The following is a 17,500-nucleotide window of genomic DNA, read 5'->3' as shown; positions in this document are numbered from 1 at the left end:
TAAACTTGTATTGTATTATTTTTGTATTCATAAAGTTCATGTTGCGATGTTGTGGAGATTGTGCATTTTGAGACAGGATATTGGCGGAGTTGACCCCTGGTACTAGGGAACTTGCAGGGAAGAAGTTAAGACGTCTGTTACCGCAGGAGAAAAGTAAGGGTATTTTTACGGAAGGGTATCCTGAAAAATATAATTTCTTACTATTCCTCGGCATTCACATTTAATTCCACAGCCACGACGCTGAAGTGAAAGCTGACATAGGGTCTTGTTTCCATTACCGTAAAATTCCGCAAATTAGTATAAGGCCCTCCAAATATAAGCCCCCCAAACTCGTAACGCAAAAAACCCTCCGTTAAATCGCCCCTCCAAATATAAGCCCCCCGGGGGGGCTTGTACTTGGAAATTGCCCTCAAACACAAAGTAATACAAGGCAAAAACGGTAAAATTTCCTTCCATTTATAAGGGTAGCCCAATCGATGTTGAACCCAAATTTCCCTCCGTAGATAAGCCCCTCCAAAAATAAGCCCCTCAAAGAGTGCCTTTGAAAAATATAAGCCTCGGCAGCCTCGGGGCTTATTTTCGGAATTTTGGTATATTGCCAACAGAAGTAAAGAAGGAGTTCTAACTGCCGAGGTCAAATATTCATCTCGCAAAATAGCGCTTAAAACAGCACGGGACGGCGAAAAACACATGACACATGACTCAGTTAACATTTTCTTCAAACTTTTATTGAAACATTTGCTTTAAATTCTGCATTTTGGAACAAATTATAGCCACCGTATTGTTCATATGTATTTCTTCTGTTTCTTCTATAAATAACAAAAGATCGTTGCTCAGATTTCAATCAACAACGGCCCCTACTAACAGAGGATGGTCTGCCTGTGATATTGCTTGGGCCTGTTTTTAGGACACTCCGTTTCGAGATTCCACCATTCCATCCGATAATTAAATGGCGACACAAAGCGACCCTTACACTAGGCAGGGATTGATTTTTTCCACTCGACACGTCAGCGAGGCGGCCATTTTTATTTCGGGGAAGGAGATTGAAGGTTTATTTGTGCTCATAACTAACGATTTTCAGTATGTCTACGGCAGAACTGCCGTGCTATACTTTAATAAATGTTGTTAGTGACTCTGAGGCGCTAAGCGAACAGAAATTAGCCGAGGATTTAGGTGAGTTCTTCTGTAGATAGAGGTCGATCTGATTTACGTGTACTCGTGGCTCCGTGACTTGACGTGTACAGTATCTGCATTTATTTTATTTACATGTATGTTTTTTTATTTCATTAATCTGCTTTTGGCCTATCTTCTCTGTTCTACTTGGTCTACTGTTTTTAAAGATTAGTGAAGCTTATCTAGCAACTCGTGCAAAGATAATCGCTCCTTAAAAGTGGACAAAAACCCCAAAATGTATCAATATAGAAAAACTCAACGTACAACCCACTCGCGTTTTGCTCTCTCTACTATCCCTGAGGAAAAATGGGAAACTACTTGTAGTCTAAATGCTTTGCGGCTTTCAAAGTAATTTGAGATATAATAGCGCCACCATTTTGTGTTATTGAGAAGTATAAATAACACCCTGTGGATGTTCATAATGGATTGAAATTGATAACGTCTGCTCATTTCAAAGTTTACCATTTTCAAAATTTTCTGAATATGCATCACTTACATTGATCCCCTGAGCTTGTGAAACATTTATTGCCTTGGATGTAGTATGTGACAAATGTCATGCCGAGAACAGCTTGAAGACCTAAGATCTGGGGTAAACATGTATCAGGAGCTATACTAAGAAGCTGGAAAAAGCTAATTCTTTAGTAAAGATCAAAACAAGCAGGTGCTTTTTAGATTCCTTACACATTGAGCAACAAATGTCGTCGAGGGCCAGATGTCCAGTCTTTTTTTTCCCTGCATCGTTTGAAGGCAATTAATTAGAAAGCATTTATTGTTATGCTAAATCACAAAGCAGATTCCCTTCTGTTAAGATATAATGTATCGGTCAAATCAAAGCTTCAACATGCCCCCATGCGAAAACATGCGATTCATGTATTGAATCGCCGGTAGAGGTGTAGAAATACGTTCATACATTCAAAGCCTGAATCCAATATTAAAAATTTTTAAATTTAAATACTTCAAATACGCCACAAAGCTTGTTTAAGCCCTTTCCTCGTAACCAATTGGCCACAAAGGCACAATCTTTTCCACGAAAATCCTCCAAGACCGGGTCCCCCATAGCTCGCCGCGCCAAAGATTTTACATGAAATCGAGGGTGCAGTTCAAATTCCCCGCCCCTAAAGCATGGGGATCAAATTCCCCACCCGCTGGAAAACTCTGATAATCAAATTCCCTCCTCCCCGGGGCAGCAAAGGTGTCAAATGCCCGGGGTATGCCCGGGGGGGGGGGGGGGGGGGGGGCATGTTGAAGCTTCGATTTGACTGATACATAATATATTGAAATGTAAGTTAAGCCTCTCCATAAGTCTAATGTTGTTGTGTCCAAGATTTTTCTTTAAGTCCACTCTCCATTCTAACTACCCATGAAGTGTCTCTACCATGAAGCCAAGTTAGCTTCCTTATCATATATCTTGGTACTGAGGTACATGTACACTACCTTGCAGCCTACGAGATTGCTAACATATTTACTAAAAGCTGCCTTGCACTTCCTCTGTTCCTTGCATTCAGAGGATGTGACACGAATACTTCTGGTCACCTCCAGAAATAATCAGAGTGTTTTTCACTTACACGTTCTTCTATACGATATAAAAAGTAGTTCTTTACATTTCAAGGGCACGGCAAACCATGCTGGTCACATATGAAGTCAGCAGGCGCTGGCACCAAGCATCTCGGTTCCTAGTCTGCAAGATTAGGGCTGGATATCTTTAAGAGGAGAGTGGTGACTCTCCTGCACACCACTGTCAGAAATTAAAAAGATGAGTGTGGAATTAGTCAAGTACACTCGTTAGAAGGGCTGTGCGAAGAACCGTCATAATCGTGAAAGGCAATCTTAAACTCTTTTTTTGATTACAAGCACTTGTCTTCATGAAGTATCAAGTTATTAAGTCACCAAGATATCACCTGTTATTCTTCGATATTCTGTATCATACCCAAATTAGGCTCAAGTTTAGCAATGGATTTTACATAATGAAAATAGTAAATTGAGTGTATACTTTAGATTTAAAGAAAATATTCAAGTAAAGAAAACCAGCAGGCACAACGGAAGTTCATCTCATTCCTTAAAAGTTCTGACTCTGGTAGTTTTACTTCCGGTCTCGCTGGCGGCCACTTATATCTTCTCTATTTTATTTTTTTAGTCAATTTGTGTTGAAATAATATCTCTTTGTATGAAAAAACAGCTGCCTCAGGCATTTGCTGACATTTTCTTATCCAAGTTGCTAAAATTCAGACGTTTTAAAGAAAATTTTAATTTTACTTCTGGTTCAAAATTGCCACCATTTTAAAACTCTTATTTTTTGTACTTAACAGACTTTTTGGCGATGGCACTATTTATATCCTATCTTTGTTAGGGCCTTGAAAACTATCATCATGCCAAATTTCATACTTTTAACAGAAAGTGAACAATTCAAGCACATATTGTTATAGTTTTGATTAATTGGTAACAGAATTTTGTGTCATTCAATTTGGTCTGTAATCTTACTTGTGCCTACAGAGTTAATGATTGCCTCTCTGTTTTTGTCCTGTAGAAACAAAACATTATCTAATGATACCTTCTTAAAGTGCTTTTTTGGTCCTTTGTTGGAAGAACTTTTACATAATAATAATAATAATAATAATAATAATAATAATAATAATAATAATAATAATAATAATATACATTATTTAGCCAGGGTTATCTCTTCAGCATAAAATGCTGCTATAAATGAGGGCCCTGGAAAAAAAAAAAAAATATATATATATATATATAATATATAGAATTTCGTCATATATATATATATTTCATATTATATATATATATATAAACAAATCCAGGTAATTCACTGTCTGAAATTTCAAGTGCATTTTAACTATTTGACATCTAAGTGGAATGGGAAGCAGTTAAAAGTCACTAGCTGAAGCTAAACAATGACACCATTATTGCTGGCAATAGACGGTAAAGTTCTCTCGCAGAAGTAACAGGATTTTGCGATGAAATAAACAACATTTGAAAACGTCCAGAAATTGTAATCTTTTAGTCAGTCAAACCGTGAGGCCCACAGCTCAGTGTCGGCCGAAAACAGACTAAGAATCCACAATCTTTGAGCACAGAATAGGCTTTCTAAGACAAAATCACCTGAACTAAACACTCACGAAGCGTTTTTATGCTTGACACAAAGTATTCTAGTAACACGAGCTCAACCGCACATACCTGAGATTTGTCTGTCAACACTTTCGGTAAATCACACAATAAATGACGTTCGCGGCAATCACAACACTTCCAAAAACTACTTCCACACTTAACATGGGCGAAACATTGTCAAATTACTCCCTAAAACTCTCACTTTCTCCACGTAAATCGTCACATGGAACTTTTCTCGACTCACCTTAGTCGATTTATTCAAGATCCTAGATGCAAACCAGCGGTTGAAAAGGAGACATACAGCCCCTTCCTTCCAAACAATTTTTTACTAAGTCTTTGGCCTGGTCAGAAATCAGCATGAATTTCCATCTTGGCTAATAGATTTCAACCCTGGAACCTACTCTGTGAGGCCAAAGACTTGTTATTGCCAACAACAAAGCTCGCAATATCCAATCTTTCCGTCTCAAGCCCGGGATCAGTCTTTCACCCGTGTAGCCCGAAATGAGACGAAATACCAGAAGATATTGGACGCAGCAGACTTTGCCAGACGTGAGAATTGTTCCTTCATAAGGCTTAATGATGCCTTCCGGCAGCCAAAAAAACTATAAGACAACCCACTATGAAAGCCGAGTTCAGTCTAATACCCAAACTGACATACAGAGAGAATTATGGGAAGTTTTGTAAGGGGGGGGGGGGGGAGGAGGTAATAGGTTAATAGACAGTGAGAAACTCATCAAAGTCTATCTACGTTTTCCTATCCAGTACTGATTAAATAAATAAAAAGAAACTAAAAATACAACAAGATTAAAAAATTGTTTAGAAAAGCTAAAATACAGCAATTAAAATCCATTTAAAAACTAAACTAATACAAAAACTTAACAAGTAACGAAAAAACTTTTGATCTATATAATTCCAAAAATATACGAGTTTTAAAAATCACAACTGACTTAGAATCCGTCATTTCACTTGCAATATTATCAAAAAGTTTAGATCCATTAAAATAAAAAGACTTCCTTGCAATCTCAGTTCTGACTTTGGGGAGCAGCAAGTTTTGCCCACTTCCCCTCGTGTTGTGGATTGTTCTAAAAACCTTAAAATAATCTTTGAAAAACATTGGAGGGGATCCCTTCAAGCATTTAAAAGTCAAGTTAATAGTGTGCATTTCACGCCTGATAGACAAGGGAAGCCACTTTAAATTCTTTTCAGCGTCTGAATCTTTGGTCTTCAAAACAATCTTAGCTGCCCTTCTCTGTGCTTGTTCTAACTTATCACGTTCTATTTTCCCAATGCTGCTCCAAGCAAGATCGCAATAATCCATAACCGGCAGAACAAGAGGCCGATAAACTTTATTGGCTGCATCGACAGTTAGATTGTTTCTAATTCTTCCTAGGACACCGATTCTCTTGGAAATCTTAACCAGTAGCTTATCCACGTGTTGTTTGAAATTGAGATTTGCATCTTTTAGCACACCAAGGTGTTTGTGATGTTGTGCTTGATTTATTGGTTTATCCCCAAGGAATAAGCTAAATGGCCCATCTGAAAGGGTAGCCGAAGCGATTCGTTGTTGAGTGCCGAAAAGAACGTATTCGGTCTTCACAGGATGAATGCACAGGTTATTAAGTTGGGTCCAGGACTGCAACTGTTTTAGATCTTTATTCAAAACAGTACTTATGTTTCCGATATTGGAGTCAGCATAGAAAAGGACAGCATCGTCCGCATAGAGTAGGATCTTTGCCTGAAGTAAACAGTTGGGCAAGTCATTGATGTAAATCGGAAACAAAATCGGACAAAGTATGGACCTTGTGGGACGCCACATTTTTATCTGCTGAGGTACAGACTTTGCGCTGCCATAGACAACAGAATGACATCGACTTGTAAGGTAGTTTTTGAACCACCTCAGTTCATGGTTTTTGATACCATACCCAGGCAGTTTCTTTAGGAGAAGTTGGTGATTTACACTGTTGAAAGCTTTTCGAAAGTCGACAAACACTGCTGCTGTAACACAACATTTGTCAATGCCTTTCCTAATACAATCCGTGAAATATGTAACGGCGTCCTGGGTAGAATTATTTTTTTGAGAACCACACTGGAAGGGAGATAGCTGACTGGACTTATCAAAATTTTGGAGGAGCTGTATTTGCATGGCTCTTTCAAGGATCTTCGAAGCCACCGGTAAAACGGAGATGGGACAGTAGTTATCCATACACTTCTTATCCCCATCTTTATAAAGTGGAACCACCTTTGCTTTTTTCCATTCCTCCGGTAAAACTGCATAAGAAATCGAGAGATTTATTATGGCTGTTAGCGGAGCTGAGATGCTTGGAGCCGCATCCTTTAGTAGACGGGCTGATATTCCGTCAAGTACTGTACCTGTTGATGTGTTAAGCAGCCTAAGTTGACGATGAACAAACGCCGCTGATACTGGTTTCAAAGAGAACAAAGATTGACTTGAATTATTCAAACACGCTTCTGTGCTCAGTTGGTTCCAGTTAAGAGGTGGAATACTAGAAAGCAACTTTTCCACAATATTTGTAACATATTTGCAGAAGCCGTTTGCAATAGTAAGGGCATCTGTGGTTGTTTTTCCATCTACTGTGATAGGCTCAATAGAATTTTACAATTTTTATTCTGTAAATTTTTTCTTTGCAAGCCCTAGGATTCAAATCTACATGGAGAAAACTTTTTCAGTTCTGTGTGTTGAGATCATGGAAACCTATTTCAGTGATGTTGTGAAAAGTCCTGGAAAAAATTGTGCACTGTTAGGGCACCTTCCATTCAACCCCAAATTCTGCAACTTTCAGTCGGTGCATCAAATGGAATGGACCATTTCGGTTTGGTCCAACCGGAATATTCAGGACCAGCTTTGAAGGTAGTTCACTTTGACGGTCTGGTCATTTAAGTCGGTCGGACGAAAATGTTCTTTTCCATTTGACAAAATTGTTGTCGCGAGTACCACTCTTTTGTATCGTGCTTACAAGAACAATAACCAAATGCATAGTGGCTTGGGTTGGGTGTAGGCCTTTCCTGATTATGCTAGTAAAACTGCCATTTTGTACTCATAGCATTACTCTTATTATGCCACAAAGTGCTCGAATTGTGCTTGATTCTCAAAATATTGCTACTTTGGTTCTAGAAAATGCTTTGTTTTATTTCAGGCAAAAACTACAAACTCAGGCATCATGTTGTGTGCTTATTATCAACTGAATAAAGTGAAAAGGGCTTAATTGTTTGTTTATAAAACCCCTGATACAGCCAAAACTTGTCCAATGATAAACAATTGATAATGTTTGAAGTCCTTAGAGCTTGTTGTACTGTGACATGATGCTAGACTGCAAAACAGTCGGTTTTTTTCTCAAAATTAGTAAAGAAATTGGTAAAGTGTGCCGTAAGAGTCTTGTGCGTGCGAAGCACACGAGCTTCACATGCCTGTAGGGCGTGTGAGGCGAGAGAAAAGCTGGCCTGGAGGTAGTCAACAAGAGCACGATTCTGTAGCTCGTTGAAGGATGCTCTCAGTATAGTCTTTCTGCCGTAGCAGACGAAAGTTGGACAAGGAGAACTTACTTCACTGCTGAAGCGCTATCGTTGAAGGGACTGGTCTATGCACTGGCCGACGCCGTCTTGTTTGAGCAAGCGCGTGAACGGCTTCTAATTAAAAAGTTAACTTCTGACCAGCTAGCTCCAGACTTCTTTTGAGTCAGTTCAGTTGCACTCAGTTCATACTTTAGTTACATAAATCCTTCTCTCAAACACAAAAGCAAATCATCACAATGCTTTTGAATTCTAAAAATTAGCATTTAAAATCTTTTGAGTGCTGAAATCTAGATCAAAGTTATGCAAAATGCTAAATAATGCTAGCAATTCTATATACAGAAAAGTGAGAAAAAAAATGCTTGATTACCCAATTAGTGTCAAAAAATTGCTAGCATTATCGACAAGGGGCTAGTCCGATAACATAGATATAATTTCTACCTAAAAGCCAGGTCACTTTCATTATTCTTTTTTATTTGCGTTTTGCTTTTTTTTTGTGTTGGGCTTTTTTGTTTGCATTTTTGCTTTAAATTTTTGTGCTATTTGTGTTTTTCCTTATTTGTTTGTGTTTTCTTTTTTTGTTTACAGTTTCTTTTTTGTTTGTGTTTGAACCTTCTGGGCCACCGTAAGAAACTGTTTTCGCCAAAATTTAATTCTGAACCACGTGTACAACCAATCATAACAACCACACATCAATAGAGAGGAGAAGTCCTTAAGTCACGTTGCCATAATAGTAAAATTTCTGGATGACAACAAACCAAAAACGTCACTTCAACAGTGAATTCACACTGTTTCAAAATCATCTTATTCAATTTCATTTAATTTGTCAAATATTGGCAAATTTTCTAGGGTTGAATCCGAAAGGACCATATCTAAGTTTAGAAAAAGGAAAGGAAAATTTTGTGTTGTGTTCATCTACTCCATAAAGTGGTTGCGTGATATTAGAAGTTTCATGTCGCAGTCGTGCAATGATGGCTAAGAAATGTACGAAAAGCATTCTGTTTTGCCAATCTAAACCTATTGCTTTTTTGCCATTCTTGTTGCCATCGCCATCGTTGTTGCTTAAGCTCCCCATTGTTGTGATCCAGAAATTTTATTACCATGGTAACATGACTTCACACTTCCCCTTTCTATAATGTATGATTTTTGTTTATCTTACTGACTCAGTTATAACCATCGGTTTGTTTTCTGTTTGTTTAGAAAAGGGTGACCTAAGGGTCAAAACTGAGGCCCTAAAGAAAGTTATTCAGCAGATTTTAAATGGAGAGAAAATGCCATCATTGCTGATGGTAATCATCAAGTTTCTCATGCCTCTTGATGACCATACCATCAAGAAGCTGCTGTTGATATTTTGGGAGATTGTCCCCAAGACTGGGCAAGATGGTAAACTGCTGCAAGAGATGATTCTTGTTTGTGATGCTTACAGAAAGGTAAAGAGATTTAATTGAAGGTCTCTGTTAAGTTTGGAATTCCTACAAAGTATGAAGCTGATCATAATTCTGCTGCTAACAAAATTTCTGACAAAATAACCGCATCGCTTGCGGGGCTCTAGGGTCTCCATGCAAATGAGCCACCCGGTCTACTCGTTTCCGTTTTGAAAGGGTTATTTTTACCTGTGGCTGTCCATTACTGATTACCTTGTGTTGTTAGTGAAACTATAATGGATCAAAAATAAAACGAAAAGATTTAGAATTGTTTCAGTAAATAATTACTTTTTGCAGTACACTGTACCACAACATTACCATTTTTTCTAAGAAAACAAAGTTTGATGTATAATCAATTTTTATAAAGATACATACAAGTACTGAGACATCTTAGTGTGTGTTAACTATAAGGGACTATGATACATGTATGCGTGATTACAACTGCTGCTAATATCAACCAAACATTTTATTAAAGATTTAGCTCAAACAAAGTTACACTTCCTTGAAAGGAAAACTTAATAAGCACCCCCAATGATTAAATGCCCTCATTCCAAATACTGCTGTCCCCCACCTGTTAGCTGTTATTTTAAATATAGCTGTCTAGGTACTTATTCAAAGAAATAATAATTGTAATTATCTCATCATCCTCGAGAGTGTCATCTTCATTAATGATTATGCAGATGTTTGCATTCCCCTTGCATCCCTACTATTTAGATGCCAAGATAATACATTACTATTTTTTTTGTTGATGATACTGTGCTTGGTGTTTTTAACTTTTTAGGACCTTCAGCATCCTAATGAATATATAAGGGGATCAACTTTAAGATTTCTTTGCAAGCTCAAGGTATTTTCTTAGTATTGTTTCAGCTGAGGTTCAGTTGGTTTTTTGTTTTCCTTATACAGTGGAATCCCGATGTTTCTGATTTTTTTAAACCCCTGATTTTTTGTGATTTTTCAGGCAAATTCCTGCGTCCTTTCAAAAATTTACATTATATATTCTCAAACAGGTTTCAGCATGCAAAGGAAGTAGTATACAAATATCCCCCGAAGGGGAGGTGAATAGTGGTGGATATATACGGAGATGCAAAGCGTCAAGATATATATCTAGCGCTGTTCACCGACCCTGAGTGTGATAGTTGTTTTAGTATTTGCCATATCAGTTGGATAAAAATGAAGAGAATAACTTTTTGTAAATTGAAAATGTCACTTTAGGATTTTGTCAAGTGATTTTTACTGACAAATTCAGCATGAAAATAATTTTCTACCTGCCAGTAAACACTGACAAGTTTTGGAAGTCAGCCAGGGGTGGTCATTGCATGCGTGCTCAACAAGAATGCTGTATCATGACAGACTAGAAACGATAGAAAAATCCCAAAGCACAAACTCAGCCAAAATGCTAAAAATCTTCAATGTTTACTCAAGTTTGGGCTTATAGAAGATGATGTCACAGTTTTTCAATGACCATGGAATTTAGAGTCCATGTGGTTAGTTAATCAATTGTGGCCCTGAAAATGTTGAAGGAAAAAAAACTACGAATCTTTAAGAAAATGCTTTTTTCGTGAGAAGGACTCTTAAACGCTGACAAACGTCAACAAATAACGAAAACTATAATTCCTGTAATTATGTTTGCATTGCTTGAAATCGCATGCATTTACAAGGTCCTAAAGTTTTTTGCTGACTTGCAAGGACCCATCTGTTAAAAAGATCCCCAAAATGGAGGGATAAATCTCATAGTTTGTTAATATAATTGTGTAAAGTTTATCACTTTTAAAGCTTATCATTTTCACATAAATTATGACCTAAATTTGGAAACTGCTGAATTTCTCGAATTGGGTGTTTGCGATTTTGGTGAAACTCTGTTCAGCTTTAGTCACTAATGCGCACCATATGTAGCCGAGAGATTTTCACGAAATACCAGCAACAGACCCCAAAGAGGCATGGCATTATAACCATGTGACATTTACTCTGATTGCCAAAAATTTTATGCTATATTGTTGATTAATCTATATTTTATCCATGCTATATGTTAGACTTACAATCAAAGTAAAGGAGGGGATACCAGAGTGCTTCAAAGTAGGATAGTACCCGCACAAAATGACTGGGTTGAGTAACCTTAACTTCCCTGCCTGGCAAGTGAAATTTTTAAGGAAAAAATCATCAAAATAAAAAAAAAATCAAAATCATCACCAGGCCAGTTAAGATGACTTTTGTGCTAGTACATGCTAACTACAGCTTGCGCGAATGGCAAGCTGTAAAACTGACTTTCTTTGCACCCTGTGCACATTGACTGTTTTCAAAATTATTTTAAAGTACAATGGTCTATGTTAAGCTACTTATTACACTATACATGACAGATTGTTACAAATAGCGTTAGTTACTATTTTGATCTACTTTTTGTCTTCCTTCTCGCTTCACATACATGTACCTGTCTAGGCCAAATAAGGGAGTCCCCCCTCCCTCCCTCCCCCTACTACTACTGCATTTCTTTTTCACAGTGCGCTTCTGTTACAGTAAATGGAAGGAAATGACTTGTAGTCTGAAGTCCCTGTAAAATTGCTACATGCATGTTCTGTATATATTTCTTTGCTTAGTTGGATTAAATTTTTACTGTGCATATACTTTTTGTTTTTACATGTATGTAAGATGGTACAGAGATATGTTGTGGCTCAATTTTATCCTTGGTTTAATTTTTATTTCCCATTGTTTCAAACTCGTTATCATGCATTACCATACCCAAAAACAAAGGAAGATAAAATTTAAACTGAGAATAAATTTGAACCACAGCATAAACATACATTGATATTTAAGGGTGCTACATGTATACCTTTGTTGTCTGTGGCCTTTTTGGTTATTATATAAAATATAAAAATACCATGGAAAAAAAGGTGTGATTCAATGCCATCCTCAGTTGTTTTAGCTTCTGATTTTTGGAACCAATTTCCATGTCCTTTGTTGGTTGGAAAAATAGGCATTCCACTGTAGCACTATTGTTTTAGTTATTCTTCTAAAACTGTACTGAACTGTTCTCTGTGTAAATTTTATGTGGAAAGGAAGCCGAGTTGTTGGAGCCTTTAATGCCAGCCATCAGAAATTGTTTGGAGCATCGCCACTCCTATGTCCGACGTAATGCTGTCATGGCCATTTACACTATCTACAGGTGAGCAATTTTATGTATTGACTGTGTACATTATACATAAATTTGTTATATGGGTTAGGACCTGTAGGTTGGTTGCCATTTGAGTCCTGGGCAAACCAGTTTTTCTACACTTTTGATAAAGTAAACAAAATGCAGGACTGGCAAATTCCAATTGGCAGTCACATTATTTGCCATTTGCACGGCCGATTAGTTGCATTTACTGAAAAGAAGCCACAAAAGTCTGAATCTGGTACAGCTGTATATCAAAGTTGGGTTTCAGGAAGTGGAATACAAATTTCCATGTAGAATGTTCTGACCAGGAAAACAGGACTGCCTTTTCAGGTGTTTTATTTTATTAGCTATTTTTTTTAGAATATGTTTGAGCTGCATATATCTCTTGTTTAGAGATACTATGTGTCACTGAATGGCCTACAAGCATCATATCATCAAACATCATATTTTGGGGCCAAAAGAAGCTGTGAAAATGCAATTCAAGAGTTGCCTTAAATGTAGAGAATCTATGAAAGCTTGCTGCGAAGAAAAGAGGGGTGAAGCTTTTTAATTAGTCTCGCTCGCATAAGTAGGGAGATTCATAATCAGCAGCGCGTTTTTCTTCGTATTTAGGACACAAAAGGGGAGTCATTGTGCCAGGCATTCCTATTGGAGACCATGGAAACTAGGAATGAGAATCATTACCGGATTGAAGCCACACATGTTTTGCAAAGAAAGCTTAGGAAAGATTAAATTTAGAGATTTTCTGAAATGTGTCAGTCCATGAATTCTATTGCTTCAAAGCGTTGATTACTTTGGAACAGGTGAACACTGCTGAGTGGTAAAAAAAAAAAAATGTGGATTTTAATTAGCAAAATTGCGATGGTCTGGTGTTGTAAACTTTCGTTGTATGCAAATGGGTCTTGTGATGAGGTTTATTTTCGGCAATGAAATGACGTTCCGTGCAAATCACTTCATTGATTTCTGGGAATGATGTAATTTCTCTGAATTTTCGTTTATTTATACACACGCATAGCGTGCGACGGCAGACGTATTTCCGGTCATATGAACCTAGAAAAAAAAAATTCATACAGTCAAGTGTGGTGCTGAGGGATTTAACAACTGAAACTCACGTTGCCAAATTTTATTGTGTCTGACAGAATTGTTTTGCAACATTGCCCCACAAAGAAAATCTTTCCTTGCCTGAAGCATATTACCTGACGTAGACACTGTCAATGCTGAGGCATACTTGTGTCTGAGCAGCTTTGCACTTGAGTCTGCATGGCTCATTTACATGTGGTTCTTGCCTGTTCTGTATATTTATCTTCAATTCAGAAACTTTAATCAAGAAAAGAAGAGTTTCATGTGCTAACAAAGACATGCCTTGTAGATATTTTTTTTTACACACCATTACTTGAAGAGACATTTTTACTTGTTTTGTTCTTAGAAACTTTGATTTCCTGATCCCTGATGCCCCAGAGTTGGTTCATACCTTTCTTGAGCAGGAACAGGATGCCTCATGTAAACGCAACGCTTTTATGATGCTCATCCATGTTGACCAGGTACATGTAGATGGTTTTTTGTTAAATGCACCGTGGTAAAGAGCTGCATAGGAGCAAAACCTTTTCCCAAAAGTCCAGTTCTCCACGCATATAAGTTTTGTACAAAACTATGCTTAAATTTTGTTGCTGCCAAAGGGCTTTGAATAGTATAAAATAATATTAATGTGGGGTGACCCTAAAAAAACATGGAATGGCAGAAAAACGCTCCAAATCCTAAAAGACAAACTATAAAATCTCGAGTAAAATGAAAAAAAATTATATAAATGGCAAGATAAAAAATCGTTCATTAAAACAGGTTAAACATTGTCATTTGTGAGTTCCTGTCCTGTTCCCATGTAAGGGAGTAAATTGCTTTCTGTCACATACATGTCTAGTGAGTGATTTTACTTTAACCCCATTTTGTTGTTTGGTTTTTTGTTTTGTAAAAAAATGCAACAGGTTCCTTTTTAAGGCTCAATATTTAGGTTCCTGTGTAATAAATAATATTGTATTCGACTTAATGCACGTGACAGTCGTGAAGGTCAATTATTGCCGGACGATACTGAATGGGGTCTGTTGACCAGTGATATGACTTTCTATCAACGGGAAGTAATAGTTGTTGAAGGTAAATATGTTTTCAATTCTTTTAGAATTCCGTTCAGATCAAATGGGTGTCAAACCAACAAAATTACTCTGACAGTGGCACCAACAAGTTCATATATTGTCAATTTCAACAGTTAGAACTTTTTTTTTGTAAAATTCCAAAATGTTTAGTCAACACCAAACTTTAAACAGTTCAGTACTTTTGTTTGCGTTTGGCCGCAACTGGCGACCACCCTTCAAACAGTAATTTTTTTAGGTGAAACACTAATATTTTTTAAGTGTTCCTCCTAATGTGAGTTTTGTGCGATTTTCCAGTTACTACACCTTCTATTTTATAAGCTACTTTTTATGAATCCTATTACTAATTTTTTTGTTCTATGTTGTTAGGGAACGCGTCCAAATATCGGTAGGGAACCCGATCATGGGAAACGGACCCCATTAATTTTCCGATTGATCGGAATCGGTACCGATCTATATGCACCAGTTGCCGTTTCCGTTTTTTTCTCAAAAAATCATTTGCTAAAAAACTAGGATTACTTAAGAAGTCGAGATTTCTCCCTAGAAACGTTCGTCAGGACCTCTATTTTAAGGTCATCTTGCCTTCAGTGACCTATGGTCTTATACTATGGGGATCCTGCTGCAATTCCGACCTATTTCAGTCCCTGGAAAGACTTCACTGCAGGGCTGCGAGACTTATCTTTCATTTGCCGAAAGACATGGCATCTGCTGATGTCCTACAACTTGCCCAATGGCCAACTCTGTCTATTTATTATAAATTAGCCATTTTTATCTGTCTTCATAAAGCTTTCCACGATAGGTTACCTGTCACATTAATCGACCTGATTTCTAAGAAACGGGCCACAAACTATTCAACCCGGACTTGCGCTTCTTTAATTGTTCCACGCTTCAACACGCGTTACATGAAAGACTCTGTCGCGTTTAGAGGCTCAGTCCTATGGAATGCAGTGACCAACAACTGTAGTGCCCTGACAAAAAACATTCCTTATCGTGATCTCAGGCTAAAGCTTAAATCTCAAGCTAATTTTAATGAATTCAGCTTTAAGATAACGTCTGCATCCACTTGTAATTTTAGAAAAGATGACTTTGTATATACTTAAATTTATGCTCATAATTCCATATTTGTAAGCGTTAATTTAGTTCAAACATTTTGTCTGTATATACCCCTAGTTTTTAGCTTTTTTAGTTTACTTGTAATTAGTTAATTGCAAACGACCCCACAAGCTCATGTAGCTTTAATACTCATCGTTTTAAAATAAAGGCTATCTATCTATCTATTCCCACACTGGCGAGTCACGGAAGACACGGAACGAAGTTTCATACAGGAGCTACCAAAGAGAGATTGGCTTAGCGACTTTGCTGTATGTTCTGTGAACTTGAGCATGGTGCCACGTGAAATTGCTTTCCACTCTCAGCACTTAGAAAAATTTGCACTTGACTCTAGGTGGCTGACTTTTTGACAAAAATCAGAACCTTTTTTACCGGAGTGTTCAACTAAAGCAAACTGTGCATACATCCGGTAAGTTCGACTCAATTTAATAGCGGAAAGAGAATCGAGAAAGAGAAAACCATTTGAACGCCTCCATCAGTCACTTTTTTGAGTTCATATGTAACCAATAAACAAGTTGCAGCCTGCTTCTCAGACGATGTCCTCTTCTCTCCTTTGGCAATTTAGCAGTTAAAGTACACAACATGGTAACAACATTTGCATTTTGGTCGTGGATGTTCTGACTTCTATTTTTTTCGTTTACAGTCCTACACTGTTTATTCCTCCAAAGATTCCTATAATCATGCGTTTTGGGTTCCGGTTAGCACAGTCTCAAGCTATTTTAAAATTATCATTTTGAGATCGTACACTTGCAATGTACATTGCGCCGTCTTTCACTCAAAAGATGCTCTTCAGCGTTGTTGAATGACCTGCAGTTTCTTCTCGTGCCCATTTTGATACACAAATTTAATATTTTCTGGTCATACTCTGTCATAGGAAATACAAACAAATGTTCGAAACTGTGACGTTAAATTTCGGTTCAAACAAGACACATTTATAAGAAAGATAAGGTTATAAAAAACAACATTCACGCTTTTGCTTTTGCTTTTGCTTTTGTGACGGGTTATTTGAGCTGCCAGATATTTTTGATGACCTTTGTTAATTGGCCCGATAAAGACTTGAGACCCGTTGCCGATTCCCTTTCATTCGGTGCCGATAAAATCGGGTCCGACCTTCAACGGAATCGGAAAAAATCGGTGCCCAATTGATCGGCATCGGTGTGACCCGATGCCGATATTTGGACGCGTTCCCTTAGTCATCTTCCGCCATTACGTCATTCTGTCATTCTGTGTTTTAAGGTCGCCCGTAATGGAAAACTTCACTTGCCCTTAGTAAGGAATAAGAGATTTAACTTGAATTAAACAGTATTACAATGTACTGTCAGGCTAGTTACAGTGATACTGGTTATGGTTACTCCATAGGAACGAGCACTGGAGTACCTAAGTACATGTATTGACCAAGTCAACACTTTTGGTGATATACTACAGTTGGTTATTGTTGAACTTATCTACAAGGTATTTCCTTTTTCTTTTTTAACTTTTTGCTTTATTACTTTAATTTAAAGTTGTTGTGGTGTTGTGTCAGGGTTTGATGTTACAACCTGTGGGGTCACCAATGCCACTGGATTTTATTCAGTGGCAACTTACTTTTCATTCTTGGTCACCAGCCTGCCCACTTTATGTTACTGGCTTAGAAATGTTGCATAGATGTAGTGATGAATAATATATATACCAAGTGTATTCATGAAGCCATTGAAACTGTGTTTTTCTCATTTCATTACTTATTTTATTTGCTGGGAAATGTAAAATCTACAGTCTGTAATGTTGTGCATACTTTAGAACTGGGAAGTGACATCTGTCTTACCAAACTTTTTAGGTACAGTTTATTGTTGTATTTTGAAAATTGTCAATAAAATCAGTAG

The 17,500-nt window shown here is 37.4% G+C and overlaps 1 protein-coding gene across 3 annotated transcripts in view; it reads left to right on the top strand.

Annotated features, from left to right (window-relative positions):
* The first annotated feature begins 1,006 nt into the window (after positions 1-1,006).
* The window catches only part of LOC140933026 (coatomer subunit beta-like), a 56,545-nt gene continuing 40,051 nt past the window's right edge, over positions 1,007-17,500 (top strand). For all 3 annotated transcript variants that reach the window (XM_073382533.1, XM_073382532.1, XM_073382531.1), the window contains exons 1-6: positions 1,007-1,173; positions 9,019-9,248; positions 10,024-10,086; positions 12,293-12,399; positions 13,817-13,931; positions 17,001-17,093. In XM_073382533.1, the coding sequence (XP_073238634.1) occupies positions 1,083-1,173; positions 9,019-9,248; positions 10,024-10,086; positions 12,293-12,399; positions 13,817-13,931; positions 17,001-17,093 (699 nt within the window). In that variant the 5' untranslated portion in view covers positions 1,007-1,082. The remainder of the gene's footprint in view (positions 1,174-9,018; positions 9,249-10,023; positions 10,087-12,292; positions 12,400-13,816; positions 13,932-17,000; positions 17,094-17,500) is intronic.

The sequence above is a fragment of the Porites lutea genome, chromosome 4 (assembly GCF_958299795.1).
Source record: "Porites lutea chromosome 4, jaPorLute2.1, whole genome shotgun sequence".
NCBI classification, from domain to species: domain Eukaryota; kingdom Metazoa; phylum Cnidaria; class Anthozoa; order Scleractinia; family Poritidae; genus Porites; species Porites lutea.
The sequence above is the reverse complement of the archived record's forward strand: the minus strand, read 5'-3'. Positions and strand labels throughout refer to the sequence as shown.